Here is a 16,816-nt window from a genome sequence, read left to right on the forward strand (position 1 = left end):
GGGGGGCTATATGTACAATGTGCACTATTTGGATTAAATATGTAATGTTTTGATAACCCTCTATGCGCTCACAAACTCCGCCGTAAATACCCATACCTCGCGCAGGACCGCGGGAGCCATCATACGCAAATTGCGGAGATGTGCACGCACGGCGGAACAAGTGCACGCGCAGCGGGCATGTGTGTGTTGTTAGTACGTGGTGTGTGTACTACAATATTTTTCGACTTTGAAAGTCCACCCTTTGGCAGTCAACAATAACTGCCACTATCTAAACACTAAACAGAAAAATATACAATACAATATCTACAGATGATTGGATGGTAGGAGGAGAGGTGTAGGTGGGAAATGTATGACCTAGTGGGATAGTAAAAGCATGTATGTATGAATCCATGTCTGAGGGGCATGTATCATCGTGCCGTATATGTTCTAGATAAGCTTCGAGGTATTGCGAAGTATACATTAAATCCTTCTTATCCCGTATTAAAGGTCTGTAAGTGGGCCAACAAACATTACCGAGCTCTTTTCGGCTTCTTGTTCCAACAAATGGGGTGCACATTTAGTTGATGATACATGGAGGGGGAACATATGTGAGTGCTAATATATGTGGATATCACCTGTCGACTATGTGTGTCACTAACTGAAGGTTGTAGAGATGAAGATAAGACACATATCTAAAATACATTCACATACCATTTTCGTAATCATTCTTGGGTGTAGTCGATGTCTTTTCTGGATCGGTGTATCTGGGCAAAGGGGGAGACAAAGGAAAAACGGGTGAAAGAAACGGGCCATGGAATTCATTTGCAATCCTTATCATAACACTGTCTCTATGGATGGGTCATAAATTAAATCTGCTGCTGTAACAATGTCCCCGCTCCTTAAACGCATCAATTTTGTGCCGTGCTTGCGCCGCATCAGAATTCGAACACACCTAAATATCAAACCAAAAATTATGACGACTCCCAGGATACAAAGGAGAAACTTTCCTACACTCATAATAACATTTTGAGCCCATTCTCCTAATCCTGAGAACCAATTTCGTGGGTTCAACCATGAGACCCAGCCTGTCAGTTCATTACTCACAGCAGTCAGGGTAAGGTTGTGTCTCCTTCGGAACTCCCACTTCAACTGCAAGATATCGTCCATCTTTTGATCGATGATCTCGGTTGGGTCATCAGTGCTGTTTGTAATATATGTGCAGCACTTCACACCATATTGAGTTGCCAAAGTGACACAGTACCCACCCGTCACAGCTGTGATATAATTAAGGACCATCCTGTGCTGGATCAGTTCCGTTTTGTAAACTTGCAACTCCCTACCCGTATACCTGAAGGTGTCGTCATACATCTCAGTGATATTATCTATCAAGTTCGCTAGCGCATGGATATACCTATAATTTATAATTCCTCTGGCAGTACGGGTGATGTCTAATGCGAGAAGGAATTGAATCCCGGTGGATTCGTGGATCAAATCAGAGGCTACGTGCTCTGTCCTATCTATGAGGTGTCTCTTGACGATGTGTTCATAGTGAGTATGAGTATAAGGAGCCTGAGCACTGCGGTGAACGTCTTTCATCTTATCATGGGTTATGGTCATGACCTCTGGCAACACTCTTCCAACATAACACAATCCCTCTGAGTTTGGGGCAAGCCACTTATACACCTTCCTCCCACATATGAAATAGGCATCATCAGGGAGAACATATGAGACAGAATCTGACATTACCATATTACAAACTTTCCAAGTGAAAAACCCAATCCCTAGTTCTCTCATCTGTTTAGTACAAGTATCAGGCTGTATGATATGAGCACAGTACCCTGGTGATACTTCTCCAAGCCACATGGTCTTGCTTCCTCGAGTATACCTATACCGAAAATACCTTCCACTGTTGGCTATTTGGCGTACAAGTTCAGAGTCTATGGGTATCTTATCAGCTCTGTGCGAAAAGGCCATGGTTTGATTATTCCATGTCACCTCCCAATTTCCTGGTTTTCGGAGATTGGAAATGTTGAAACATAACAAGGATCTATCTACATGATACTGGTGGAGCTTCAAACTAAGCGGCCTAGAAATATTAAATTTCTTGTCCACCAGTCTCCCACCCCGTAATTCGAGTACCTCATCTATTGCTAAAGGGTACGGTACTAATCCTGACTTGCTCTGACCTTGAGGTACTTGTGAGCACACCCAGCATTCTGTTTGGTTTAAAACCTTACCCACTAGTAAGTGGTAGTCACTCAATGGATGACGGTCCATGTTGATATTAAGGCTGGACTGACATCTCTGGATGCACCCATCCTCAACTATGTTCTCACAATTCTTACAAATGCAATTTTCCTCATCCAATAACCCTTCACAGTGCCTCCTAGCTCCCTGACTACCAGATCGTTTTCTGATACTCGCCTTTGCTCGAGTGATGTGTTGCTCTTGGAATTCTACAAATCCGTCCTCGCCATCAGAACCCATTCCAGATCCTTTCTCGACCTCTCTGGGACTCTCACCGAAACAGACTGTTCTGGTCAACAACAGGGTTAACAGGAAAACCCGGAACGCAGTCTCTTGGGGTAAGTCCATCTTGTTAAGGGAAGAGAAAGGAAACAAGAAGGGGGAGGAAAAGGAAGGAGAGAAGGAGGGTAGTGGGAGATGGAGAAAAAAAATAAAAGAAAAATAAAACTGGTGCGACAACCGCCTCTGGTCTTGTTGTTCTCCACGCTCAGGTGCCGTGACAACAGTCCTGCCTCTCAACCTTCCCGGAACAGACACTCCAGTGATACGATGTTCTCTATACTCTGCTCTTTGTTACGGGTTCTCTCTGGGTCAGCGACCTTCTTACAGTGGGACGAGTGGACCCAAGTCTCTCTTTCGGCAACCTTTAATGCTGTCGTGCTGGTTAGTAAGACTTGGTACGGTCCTTCCCACCTGTCAATGAGGCAACCTGAGTGTAGAAAATTTCGAATCATTACATAATCCCCAGGTTCAATGTCATGACAATTACTGTTCGGTAGGTCAGGAATCACCAGCTTTAGATTTTTGTTTTGATTCCTCAGCTGCTGGCTCATCTTAACCAAATATTTTACAGTTACTTAGTTATTGCATTTCAAATTATCCTGGGGGTCTATCATTACATGGGGCTGTCGACCAAAAAGAATCTCAAAGGGTGATAGGTTAAGGGGCGACCTGGGAGTGGTTCTGATGCTGTACAATACTAGTGGCAAAGCTTCTGGCCACAATAATCCAGTTTTAGCCATCACTTTGCTCAGCTTGTTCCTAATAGTGCTGTTTACTCTCTCCACCTTTGCACTCGCCTGTGGGTGGTACGGAGTGTGCAGCTTGCTATTAATTCCCATCAGTTTGCACATAACCTGAAAGACTTCACCTGTAAAATGGGTACCCCTATCGCTTTCAATTATTACACAAATTCCTGCACAATTTTCTTTGCAGTGAACGTAGCAGTATTTGTGGCAGCAGGGAATGCTTCTACCCAATTGGAAAACACATCAATACAGACTAACACATATTTTAAATTCCTACAGGGTGGTAACTGTATGAAATCAATCTGTATTACCTGAAAAGGGCCGTCTGTCGGTGTGATATGGGATGGTTCTGTTGGTATTGACTTTCCAATATTCTTCCTCAAGCAAATAAGACATGTCATTGCTCTCTTACCCGCATGAGAAGAGAATCCTGGCGCACACCAGTAGGCTCTCACCAGCTTACACATACCCTCTTTACCCAGATGAGTCAGACCGTGTGCCGCCTCAGCTAAGCTTGGAAGATATGCTCTGGGGGCCACTGGCTTACCCTGTCCACCTGTCCAGAGTCCTGAGGACTCCTGGCCATATCCCTTTGACCTCCAGACCGCCTTTTCCTGTGGGGAACACAAATTTTGCATTTCACTTAATTTTTGTGTGTTGATGGTGTTGAATATCATCAGTGATGTGATATCTGTTTGTATGGGGGTGCTGGCTGCTGATTTAGCAGCTTCATCTGCCCGGCTGTTACCAAGTGAGATTGGATCTTGGTTGTAAGTATGTGCTTTGCACTTGATAACAGTCACTCTGTCTGGTTCCTGTATCGCTGTTAGAAGCCTTTTTATGTGGGATGCATGCGCTACAGGTGTGCCAGCTGCCGTCATAAAATTTCTGAGGCGCCATAGGGCCCCGAAATCATGCACTACTCCAAAGGCATACCTAGAATCTGTATATATATTGGCTGACTTACCCTTGGCCAAATCACACGCTCTGGATAAGGTGACCAGCTCAGCAACTTGTGCTGAGTGCAGTGGGCCCAGGGGTTCAGCTTCTATGATACCTCTGTCATCTACGACTGCGTATCCAGTACACAAGTCTCCCGAGTCCGTCTGTCTGTGGCAACTACCGTCAGTGTAAAAAGTAAAATATACGCCTTCCAGTGGGTTGTCACTAATATCGGGTCTTGCAGTGAAAGTCTGGTTCAGATATTCCATACAATCATGCGTGTCAGTATCTGCACTAAATCCTCCTTCACCATCATTCTCATCCTCCACCCTTTGTGCCTGTCCAGGCACACCCGGCAGATAAGTTGCAGGATTTAGTGCGCTGCATCTCTTTATGGTGATGTTTACAGGGGCCATTAGTGCTAATTCCCACCTTGTAAACCGCGCTGATGAGACATGTCTGGTTTGAGCGGAGTTCAGTAAGGCTGACACTGCATGAGGCGTATGGACTGTCAGGTTGTGTCCTAACACTACGTCTTCGCTTTTACTCACTAGCAAAGCTATCGCTGCAACACTTCGCAAGCATGTGGGGAGATACCGCGCTACGGTGTCCAACTGTGCACTGTAGTAAGCTACCGGCCTACTGGCATCACCATGTCTCTGGGTTAGGACACCTGCCGCACACCCAGCACTTTCCGTACCGTACAATTCAAAGGGTTTCCCATAATGTGGTATGCCTAATGCAGGTGCCTGTGATAGGCACTGTTTGAGTCTCTCAAATGCCAGCTCGGACTCATCTGTGTGTGAGATCCGATCTGGTTTGTTTGAAGAGACCATTTCTTGCAAAGGTAAAGCCAGTATGGAGAACCCTGGGATCCAGTTTCGCCAGTACCCACACATTCCAAGAAAAGTGCGGATCTGTTGCTAGGTTTGTGGCAGAGTCATGTCGCGAATCGCCTGTATTCTATCAGCGGTAAGGTGTCTAAGGCCTTGCGTCAAGCAATGTCCCAAATATTTTACCCTGGTTTGGCACAACTGCAACTTATCCTTTGAAACCTTGTGTCCCATATTAGAAAGGTAAAACAGAAGCTGTTTCGTGTCTTTCAAGGACGATTCGAGTGAATCAGAACACAGCAGTAAGTCATCTACATACTGTATTAATACTGATCCGCTCTCAGGTTGAAAGGATTGTAAACAGTCATGCAAAGCCTGGGAGAAAATACTTGGGCTGTCAATGAAACCTTGGGGTAGGCACGCTTTCAAGAATGTCCGCCAATGTTGGTTTGTTGGTTCATACGCATTACCCAGATCTCTGATGAATTTCTGACATCTGGCTAAATGCTTCCGAGGGTCGGGGAATTCTGAAATGATTGACCGCAGCTCATCTCTGGGCCATGGGCAATACATTGCATCATTCCTGGTAAGGGCTACTTCCTGACTATCGGTTCCCCCATTGGGAGTTACTATTTCCAAGACAGGGTGTAATCCTACCGTTCCGTTCCTAATCTGTTTACTGTGTGGTGTTGTTGTTTCTGTGCAATGAACTGTCTCATACTTACCGGCGGCTGTGACCTCACCAGTTCTTTCATTGGGGAATACTGTTACTGCACTCCCTGGTTGGACAGGCCCCACCTGAGTTTCCTGCAAGATGACTGTTTGGAGGAGAGCTGGGATTTGGCTGAATCCTTCATCTCCCTGTGACCTAAAACCTTGGAGAGACTTCAAAACAGGATACATTTTGCAAAAGTTAGGGTTAATACATTGCTCTTTCATATTACTATCATTTACGGATGTATCATTGACTGTAGCCTTCTGTTCCCCTTCGACCTGTGTCGACAATGGTGTGTTTGTGTTCTCATTCCCGCTAGGTTTGGAATCTGCTGCATATGTTAATTTCTCTTGTATATCGCCCTCTTGCTGCCATAAGTTTAAACAATCTGCAAGTCTAATCCTTTGTTTTCTGGATTTTATTAGACATATCCTACTCCTTAAATTCTGCAATACCTCTGGATCAAAACTACCTATCCCAGGAAATGATGCTTTATCCCCCACAGTCATTCGTGTCCATTCATCACAAAAGGTCTCAGTGTGGGGACCATACTTCCCCCACATTACCAACCGAGCTGACCCCCTGGGTCTCAATTCTGCTGTCTGAACCCTGACTGAGGAACGTCCCTGTGTTGTGCACTTGGCTCCCATTGTGGACCCTTTTAACACGGGAAAATTTCCTAAAATGCTCCAAACACAGTAGTCTAACGGTGGAAGTCCTCAAAGTTCTTCCACTAACTTCTTCTGCTCCGAGTACCACGGATCCCCCCTATTTAGCAGACACGTGTAGCCAATGCAGGCCCTACTTCGGCCTATATACCCTGGGCCTTTAGGAGTAACTTACCGTACCCAGTGAATATCTGCCTAAAAGACAATGTTTACACAAATCACGCTTGCATGTGCTTTACACAACGCGTATGATGACGAGATTTACGCACAAATATGCAAAACTTCGTATCACGTTGCGCCACGTATTGCTCACACAACCGTGCGGTCCAATCGTACCGCTTATAGACACTTGCTATCTATAAGTTGTAGGATCACTGGAGTCTTCACACTGTGCTCCAAAACAGCCGGAGTGTAATACCAAGAAAACAACAACTTCACAAAGCTTTATCACACTCCATTGCACGTGTTCACCTAGACCGTGCTCACCAAGTTCACCGAGTTTCACCGTGTTCACCAAGCGGGGTTCAATACATTCACACCTTTTTCAGCCCACACTAACACTCTATAGTTTTCTGATCAGAAAAAAATATCCTTTCCTGTTAACTGATAGCTTTCCCCAGAGGTAATACAGTAGAAAAGGTTTTATTTAAACTAAATTTTGGAAACCGAGCAATTTGTGCTATTGTAGCGTGGCTACTGTTCTGCCCCTAAACTAAACAATGCTATTGTGTAATTTGTACTTAGCGGTCGTACCCTTACGCACGTTGCGCAAACACGTGACCATGCGTATGTCTTTACGTTGCGTACGCAGTGCCGTACTTTGTCCGAGACACGTGTACAAAAACCGTACGTCCGCAATAGTACAAATCCCACACTTCTATAAATGTAAGCGATATTACCTATAATCGTTTACTTAACACAACACAGTTTCTTTCTGTATAAACCTGTTTAACTAGGCCAGACTGTATTTGTGTTTTACGTTTACTTCCTTAATATTTATTCTATATTTTAACTAAATAGTAACAAATTTCTCCGTACAGGTCCAAATGAATCTAGTAATCAGTACTTATGGCAACAATGCGAGCAGGTATACAAATACAAAGTACAGGTGTATGCTTGTGTTGTGTGCGCATTTGGCGCCAAAATAGAAATTCACAGATTTTTAAAATAGCTTTGCGTATTTACTTTACGGGTCCCACCAGCATCCCTACAAACCATGCAGAGCAGACACCATCTAATCAGCAATAAGATAGGGTTTCCAGTGTATCCACCAACCAGGAGAAGGCTTACGTGGGATACCTGTCCGCCCTTTACTGATAGATAAAGTCTGCTTTAACCTGCTAGGCTGCGGGTAAGAGGAAAAACCGGACGATGTCCCCAATTGATAATGTCGATATTATCTTAAACCATAAAGCTATACCTTTGAACACACTTTTACCATGGAGCCGCTGTGGCCGCTAGACTTAATATGCACTCTACGTACTTTGTACGCTATTTGCGTACAGAGTCCCGTACCTTGTATGGACTTAGCGTACAAACGCCGCACTGGGGGTACAAAGTACACACAGCGCGCACACACCCAGAGATATACTTAAAACCTTAGTATGCAATGATATTACACCTTAAACCTTATGCAGCAAAGCACTACAATGATATTACACCTTAAACCTTATGCAGCGCTGACGGTACAAAGTACCCGCAGCGCATACACACCTTATTAATACACTTTAAAACCTTATACAGTTAGGTAATGTAATACACTTTAAACCCTAGCATGGAAAAGAGGACACAACACCGATTTGTAGTTAAACACTGGGCTCCGACACCTCAGCGTATATATCTGGAAGGGGATAACAATACAATTTATACACTACAATATAACAGAGTAAATGGCTACAGTCAATGTACATACGTGAGAATATTCGCTTGCGCAACCCGGCCGGTCCTCCGCTATCAGGTTGATTGCGTTGAGAGTCTTGTGACCGGCCAGGCAGCAACAGGCTTTTTATACACTACTTCCAAAAGCAATACAATGGATACTGTAATCCCTTTGTCCATTGGACACAGAGATGCATCTTTACATTACAGGAGAGGTCATAGGTTGATTTGAAAAGGTGGGTGATGTCTTTCTCAACTGCTCTTGTGGGTGGTCTCCTCTGGATTCCCACCGCATACATAATATACAGTAAATACAGTTTATATCTATATTCTACTTCTGCACATAACTATACGCAGGAACATGCGATCTTCCTCTAACCAACACCGGAATGTTACCCTTAAAATACCCTACAGCTGGATACTAGACATCACCTTATAACCTTAGTCTGTCCCTTCCTATCATGCAAAGGCGAATCCCTTAGTCCTGGAATCATTTATACTGTTGATACTTGCTGATGTGGTGCAGGGGGACTATGTGTACAATGTGCACTATTTGGATTAAATATGTAATGTTTTGATAACCCTCTATGCGCTCACAAACTCCGCCGTAAATACCCACACCACGCGCAGGACCGCGGGAGCGATCATACGCAAATTGCGGATATGTGCACGCACGGCGGAACAAGTGCACGCGCAGCGGGCATGTGTGTGTGTTGTTAGTACGTGGTGTGTGTACTACAATATTTTTCGACTTTGACAACCCGATTGGGTAGCGATCACTTTTACTGCGAGATTCCGCTACTGTAAAGTGCAGCAGATGCTGCACAGATTTGGCCAAACGATGGCCGGCAATTGAATTCCCCCTATATCTGTGGAACAAGCATCTTCACTTCTCCCTAAAACCAATGAGATTCAATTGTAAAAAATAACACACATCTAAAATGTGTATTTTGTTGTGTTATGGAATACTTCATGCAGTTGTGTGAATTGGAAAATAAGTATTAATGGTAGGGATGGCCATCAACGGTTACAAACCATCAATGGTTAACAACCGATGTAATAGATTTTCGATTGATTGTGGTACTATCACTGATACAGAACCCCCCTGTTTTTTTCAACTAGATGCCCCTGGCGCACCCATGGAGCCCACGACCCCAAGCTCTGATTGGCCTGCAATTCAGTACGTCATAGAACAGGGATGACCATCAGGTGAAACAAGGTTTCCCTTTAAATTGTTTGGCACAATTGATGGTGACCATCGATGGTTAACCAACAGATGGCCATCCCTAATTAATGGATGAAAACTGCAGCATACAGTACCACCACATAAGAACAGTTTCTATGTACTAACACATAACATATATTGAGCCCCTGTGCCCTGTATTTGGAACACACTGGTATGGTGTGATGTAGTATTGACACTGGTGTATTTATAACGGGTACAGTGTGTGCGGTGCGCACGGGCCACTGAGTCCAGAGGGGCACACACCGTAACACAATGTGCCTATTTTTTTAAATACTTACCCCTCTGGAGTCAAACGCTAATGGCAGCGCCGCTGCAGAAGTCAATGGGAAAATGGCCACTGCGCCATTTTCCCGGAGATATGCGCATGCTCAGACTCTCTACGGTGCTGCTTCGCTGCGTGCGCCAGCAGAGAGAAGGGGGCTCGGACGGAGGAAGCTGCGCACTCCTGCTCTCTTAAAGCGTCTCTGAGTATTGATTGATTAAAGTACATGTCCCAGCAATTGACTGACTGTGGCCAAATATGGAATACAGAGGCAGATGTATTAAGCCTGGATACGTGAAAAAGCAGTGATAAGTGGAAGGTGATAACGCACCAGCCAATCATTACAGGTTTGAAAAATTTCAGTTAGGAGCTGATTGGCTGGTGCATTATCACCATACGCTTATCACCACTTTATCACATCTCCAGGCTTAATACATCTGCCCCAAAGAGTGGAAAGTTCAACTCTTTCCCTACATATTTTTCTTAATACTTATTTGGTTATTGAGTAAGGAGTGCAGATTATGCTTTTTAGCAGAATCTACAATCCTTTCTATCGCATGCTGGAGGTCGCCCATCGCGAGGCAAGGCCACCCAGCATGTTAAATGGCCTGATCAGTAGTTGTGACCGCAATTTAATTGCGGTTGCAGCAACTGTGGACAACCCCCTGCAGCCGCAGCTGGGCTGTGTATGCAGGCGGTCCGCACCCATTTTCTTGATCGGAGCGGCTGCGTGTGATGTCACGCAGCCTCCCCGAAAATACCACCAACTTGCCCCCGTTTTTGATGCGCCGCCCCCCACCAGCCCCACAAATGCCTCTGCCAGAGTTGTTAGCAGCCAATGCAATCAGATCGCATTGGCTGCTAGCGCACTTGCAGGACAGGACCTGCGTGTGCACAGTAGTGCCGCCAACAGGGTTATTGCGGTCGCATTGAATAGTGATGCAACCTGAATAACCCCCTTAGAGCCCATAGCATACGAATAGTAATGCAGTTTTGAAGTTTTAATGGACGCAAACTGTAAATGCATTGGTATGAATGAGCCCGTTTGGATTGTTTGCAATGACATTTATTAATTATATAAGTTTTCTCTCTAACAGTTTTAGAAGCCTTTTTTTCATGAACCACTTATGAACAAGTTTTTTATTGTTTTATTTTATATTGGACATTTAGGTAATTGATGGAAAAGTGATAACAGATAAAAGGACAGCAGCCGTTTCAGCAATTGCAACAAAGGTGAGAAAAATGCAATTGCCTAATGGATTTGTGAAAATAGTAAAACTTCCTAATTTTGTATTCATTGTTCTTAAACTGCCATGGAATGACATTAAGTGTCAAATTCCATTACCTTTGTGTTGTGTCACGCAGTCCTCCCTCCCGGGTAAAGTGTTAGCGAGCAGTATCAGGGCAGGAGTTACTGTAAAGGCGGGTACACACGGAGAGATCAGTGATTAAATCCTAAGTAATCTGACTAGATTGCTTAGACGTTAAGCACGGATCTCTCCACGTGTATGCCCCACAGCGATAGCGATGCGCAGCCCCGCACGTCGCTATCGCCGTTGCTAGGTTGCTCATTTCACCGCTGGGTGAAATGAGCGCCCCCCCCGTCTGCCCCACTCGCTCAGCACACATCGCGCTGTGCTGAGCGGGGGAGACGTGTGCTGAGCGGTCACTGATAGATCACTCAGCACACGTCTCTCCCCGTGTGTACGGGGCTTAATACTGATTTCTGCTGCACCTCTCAAGAGAAGAGACCGTGTGACACAATCCCCGAGTAATTGAATCTGTCCCTAAGCATTTATGCTGTATTCTATTTGGGCCTGATTGAGATGAGGTCACAACTTCAATGGTGTCGCAACCGGGCGATTATTGGCAGACTGCACATGTGCCAAGGTACCTTTGTGATGCTGCTTGCATTGATGAATCAGTCGCAGAGTGAGTGACAGGAAGAGGCTGTTTGTTGGAGTGTATGCATAAACGCAGGCGTGTCGTGACCGTTTTTCGGTGGGCTTGTCTCAGTGTGTACCTGTGATCTCACATGCATAAAACATGGTGCCAGCGTCACAGCTCCTGCGGCTTATCTGCGCTACCATGGACGCACCCAGGGAGTCTGTGTTCCTTGCATCGGCATTGCGGTTACAATAGAGTACGCAGTATGGCTTCGGTGGGCATTTCTGTCCCCTTGTAGGTGGCCACTACATTTGTGATGTCTCGCAGTTCTGTCACTGAAAATCGCTGCTGCATCAGCATTGTGACTGCATCTGAATCAGGACCACTGTCTCATAGTTTTAGTGGAGCCAGACCAAGCTGTCTAGTGCCAGGACTGGTTAAGGAATTTCAGGGGAGGTATGCTAAAAAATTCTTACATTTTTGTTTATTTATTCATTGAACTTTCTCATTTTGTCAGTGGTTTGACCACATGTAGCACTTGTAGAAACTCTATTGAAGTAGGAAAAGGTTTGTATCACTGGCAGCCTTGACAAAAACACATATAAAACACATATGAGAGGCATATGAGAACGCTTATTGGGGGTCATTCCGAGTTAATCGTAGCTGTGCTAAATTTAGCACAGCTACGATTATCTGCCCTGACATGCAGGGGGACGCCCAGCACAGGGCTAGTCCGCCCCGCATGTCAGTCCAGCCCCCCCCCCAAACAAATACAAAAGCATCGCACAGCGGCGATGCTTTTGTATTTCTGGAGTAACCCCCGGACAGCGCAGCTCCTGCGGCTGGACGGGAGTTGTTCGTCGCTGCAGCGGCTGTGTGAGACTTCATGCAGCAGCCACGGCCCGCCCCCCAATGGTCCGGCCACGCCTGCGTTGGCTGGACCGCTCCCCCTAAATGGCGGCTTAACGCCGCCGTCCAGCCACCTCTCGCCCAGCGACCGCCTCTGTCTCAGATGCGATCGCTAAGCAACGACGCTAGGCAACGACGGCGCATGCGCAGTTCCAACCCGATTGCTGCGCTGCGACAAACTGCAGCGAGCGATCGGGTCGGAATGACCCCCCATGTTTGTATATGATTTTTCCGATGTGGTTTGCATTTTACTTTTACAAAAAATGCAACGCATGCATACCACACAACATCCGGAGGCTTGGGAGAGGGACTCCATGCGCACGGCGCCAAAAGGTGGCGTGGCCTAATGGAAAGGGGGCATGGCTTCGGGGGAATGACGCGATCGCGAGCCATGCCTCCCATTTCCGTCACAGTGGGGGCATGTCCAGCGCTGTGAGCTGCTGGCCATGCCCCCAGTCCCTCTGCCTCACTGGAATAGACGCTGTGCGCATGTGCACAGAATCTATTCACCGCTGCTCTGCTCTGAACTGAGCAGGGACATTTTGGCCCGCGGGAGAGACAGCGGGACAGACCCCAAAAAACGGGACTGTCCCAGGAGGTATGCGCATGTGATTACTTGGCCTAACGTTGCACTTCTGTACTGATATGTGTCTATTTTTTTTTTTTTTTTTAGAAGAGCAGGTGGGAAACTAGTACTTTGGTTTTTCGTCTGTGTATGGGTCCAAAATGCAGGAAGCAGAAAGTGGTTGGAAAGCCATGGCAAAGGTCCTCCCTTCTCTATAAATACATATTCACTTTAAATTTTAGTTTCCAATCCCGTAAAAGGTGACATCAGGTATGGGGGTGTCTCCTGGAAGACAGTAACACTACTTTGGTCATCTGTAAGGCTTTGGTCTTTTCTGGACTGGTGCAAGGTCTCTTTGCACTCTAGGCAAAGCTTCAGCCTAGTACCCCCTAACCTGCAAACCCCTGCAAAAATGTTTTACTTTGTTCATAATATATTTTACATTAAAATTCTGTCTATTCCCCATATACTGTATAATACTGTATATGCGGTCTGGTGGGGATATTTAATTGTGGTTGGGTACGGGATGCCATGGTCAAAATATCGACAATAGCATCCCCACCACCATAATACTGACACTTTGGGGGAAATTTACTAAGCTCCCGATTTTGACCGAGATGCCGTTTTTTCATCAAAGTGTCATCTCGGTAATTTACTAAGCAATAATCACGGCAGTGATGAGGGCATTCGTAATATTTTGAAGTCCAAGAAAAAAATCACGAATGAATACACCATCGGTCAAAACGCGGCTGTTTAAGTATGAATCTCGGTCATTTACTAAGAAGTGCACAGCAAAAAAAAAACAAACACTGCCGTGAAAAATTACAACTCGTAAAAAAGTGCTAAAAAAAAACAGACCTACTTTTTTTTTCCGTGATTGGATAGGCATGCAGGGATCCATGAGATCCGTGCATGTATATCAGTGGGAAGGGGTGGGAAAGTTGTTATTTTATTAAAAAAAATTGCGTGGGGTCCCCCCTCCTAAGCATAACCAGCCTCGGGCTCTTTGAGCCGATCCTGGTTGCAGAAATATGGGGAAAAAATTGACAGGGGTTCCCCCATATTTAAGCAACCAGCATCGGGCTCTGCGCCTGGTCCTGGTTCCAAAAATACGGGGGACAAAAAGAGTAGGGGTCCCCCGTATTTTTAAAACCAGCACCGGGCTCCACTAGCTGGACAGATAATGCCACAGCCGGAGGTCACTTTTATATAGTGCCCTGCGGCCGTGGCATCAAAAATCCAACTAGTCACTCCTGGCCGGGGTACCCTGGGGGAGTGGGGACCCCTTCAATCAAGGGGTCCCCCCCCCCAGCCACCCAAGGGCCAGGGGTGAAGCCCGAGGCTGTCCCCCCCCATCCAATGGGCTGCGGATGGGGAGGCTGATAGCCTTTGTTGTAAAAGAAAAGATATTGTTTTTAGTAGCAGTACTACAAGGCCCAGCAAGCCTCCCCCGCATGCTGGTACTTGGAGAACCACAAGTACCAGCATGCGACGGAAAAACGGGCCCGCTGGTACCTGTAGTACTACTACTAAAAAAATACCCAAAAAAAGACAAGACACACACACCGTGAAAGTATAATTTTATTACATACATACACACATACATACATACATACTTACCTTAAGTTCCCACGCAGGTCGGTCCTCTTCTCCAGTAGAATCCAAGGGGTACCTGTTGAAGAAATTATACTCACGAGATCCAGGGGTCCAGGCTCCTCGGGAAATCCAGGGGTAATCCACGTACTTGAAAAAAAAAAAAACGGTGTCCCGACCACGAACTGAAAGGGGACCCATGTTTGCACATGGGTCACCTTTCCACGAATGCCAGAAACCCACTTTGACTTCTGTCTAAGTGGGTTTCTTCAGCCAATCAGGGAGCGCCACGTTGTAGCACTCTCCTGATCAGCTGTGTGGTCCTGTCCTCACTGACAGGCAGCACACGGCAGTGTTACAATGTAGCGCCTATGCGCTACATTGTAACCAATGATGGGAACTTTCTGCCCTGCGGTTGACCTAAAGTGACGTCACCGCTGAGCAGAAAGTTCCCATCATTGGTTACAATGTAGCGCATAGGCGCTACATTGTAACACTGCCGTGTGCTGCCTGTCAGTGAGGACAGGACCACACAGCTGATCAGGAGAGTGCTACAACGTGGCGCTCCCTGATTGGCTGAAGAAACCCACTTAGACAGAAGTCAAAGTGGGTTTCTGGCATTCGTGGAAAGGTGACCCATGTGCAAACATGGGTCCCCTTTCAGTTCGTGGTCGGGACACCGGTTTTTTTTTTTTTTCAAGTACGTGGATTACCCCTGGATTTCCCGAGGAGCCTGGACCCCTGGATCTCGTGAGTATAATTTCTTCAACAGGTACCCCTTGGATTCTACTGGAGAAGAGGACCGACCTGCGTGGGAACTTAAGGTAAGTATGTATGTATGTGTGTATGTATGTAATAAAATTATACTTTCACGGTGTGTGTGTCTTGTCTTTTTTTGGGTATTTTTTTAGTAGTAGTACTACAGGTACCAGTGGGCCCGTTTTTCCGTCGCATGCTGGTACTTGTGGTTCTCCAAGTACCAGCATGCGGGGGAGGCTTGCTGGGCCTTGTAGTACTGCTACTAAAAACAATATCTTTTCTTTTACAACAAAGGCTATCAGCCTCCCCATCCGCAGCCCATTGGATGGGGGGGGGACAGCCTCGGGCTTCACCCCTGGCCCTTGGGTGGCTGGGGGGGGGGACCCCTTGATTGAAGGGGTCCCCACTCCCCCAGGGTACCCCGGCCAGGGGTGACTAGTTGGATTTTTGATGCCACGGCCGCAGGGCACTATATAAAAGTGACCCCCGGCTGTGGCATTATCTGTCCAGCTAGTGGAGCCCGGTGCTGGTTTTAAAAATACGGGGGACCCCTACTCTTTTTGTCCCCCGTATTTTTGGGACCAGGACCAGGCGCAGAGCCCGATGCTGGTTGCTTAAATATGGGGGAACCCCTGTCATTTCCCCCCCCATATTTTTGCAACCAGGATCGGCTCAAAGAGCCCGAGGCTGGTTATGCTTAGGAGGGGGGACCCCACGCATTTTTTTTTATTATTTTACAGTGTTTAATTAAAAAAAAAAAATAAATAAACCCCAGCACGGATCACACAGATCCGGCCGAGATTGATTGTAAAAAAAGTCGGCAGTGTTTTGCTAATCACTGCCGTAAAAATAGAAAAAAACCCACGAATGACATCGACATCGGAACAAAAGAAAAACCCGAATACGACAGCTTAGTAAATTAGTCGTAATCAATTCAAAAAGTTGCAGTTTTACACTTTCGATGTCATTCGTGATTGAACTTTGACCTGAAACGGGAAAATACGAATCTTAGTAAATTTACCCCTTTGAATGAAATTAATTAACTTTACCCCTTACACTAACCCTCTCTCCCCGCAGCCTAACCCTAACCCTCCACAGCATACTAAAATTCAGGATGCCGATTGTCGGGATTCCGGCGTCAGCATTCTGAATGCTGGGATGCCAACATCCCTTTAATTGCATGTGTATACATACATACTGTATATACGCACAGACATACATATATTTGTATGCTCTTTATGGTGTTCCATTCCGCCATTTGTAAGTTCATTACTGACCCACACATAGAGAAATCCTTCAGTTTTT

General features: G+C 46.0%; 1 protein-coding gene across 2 annotated transcripts in view; it reads left to right on the plus strand.

The window, feature by feature from the left end:
- The window catches only part of CRYM (crystallin mu), a 168,420-nt gene that overhangs the window by 86,497 nt on the left and 65,107 nt on the right, over nt 1-16,816 (plus strand). For both annotated transcript variants that reach the window (XR_010182081.1, XM_063934419.1), the window contains exon 3: nt 10,969-11,031. Coding sequence is in view for 1 of the 2 variants with exons in the window: in XM_063934419.1 (XP_063790489.1) it covers nt 10,969-11,031 (63 nt within the window). In the remaining variant the exon portion in view is untranslated. The remainder of the gene's footprint in view (nt 1-10,968; nt 11,032-16,816) is intronic.

The sequence above is a fragment of the Pseudophryne corroboree genome, chromosome 7 (genome assembly GCF_028390025.1).
Source record: "Pseudophryne corroboree isolate aPseCor3 chromosome 7, aPseCor3.hap2, whole genome shotgun sequence".
NCBI classification, from domain to species: Eukaryota; Metazoa; Chordata; class Amphibia; order Anura; family Myobatrachidae; genus Pseudophryne; species Pseudophryne corroboree.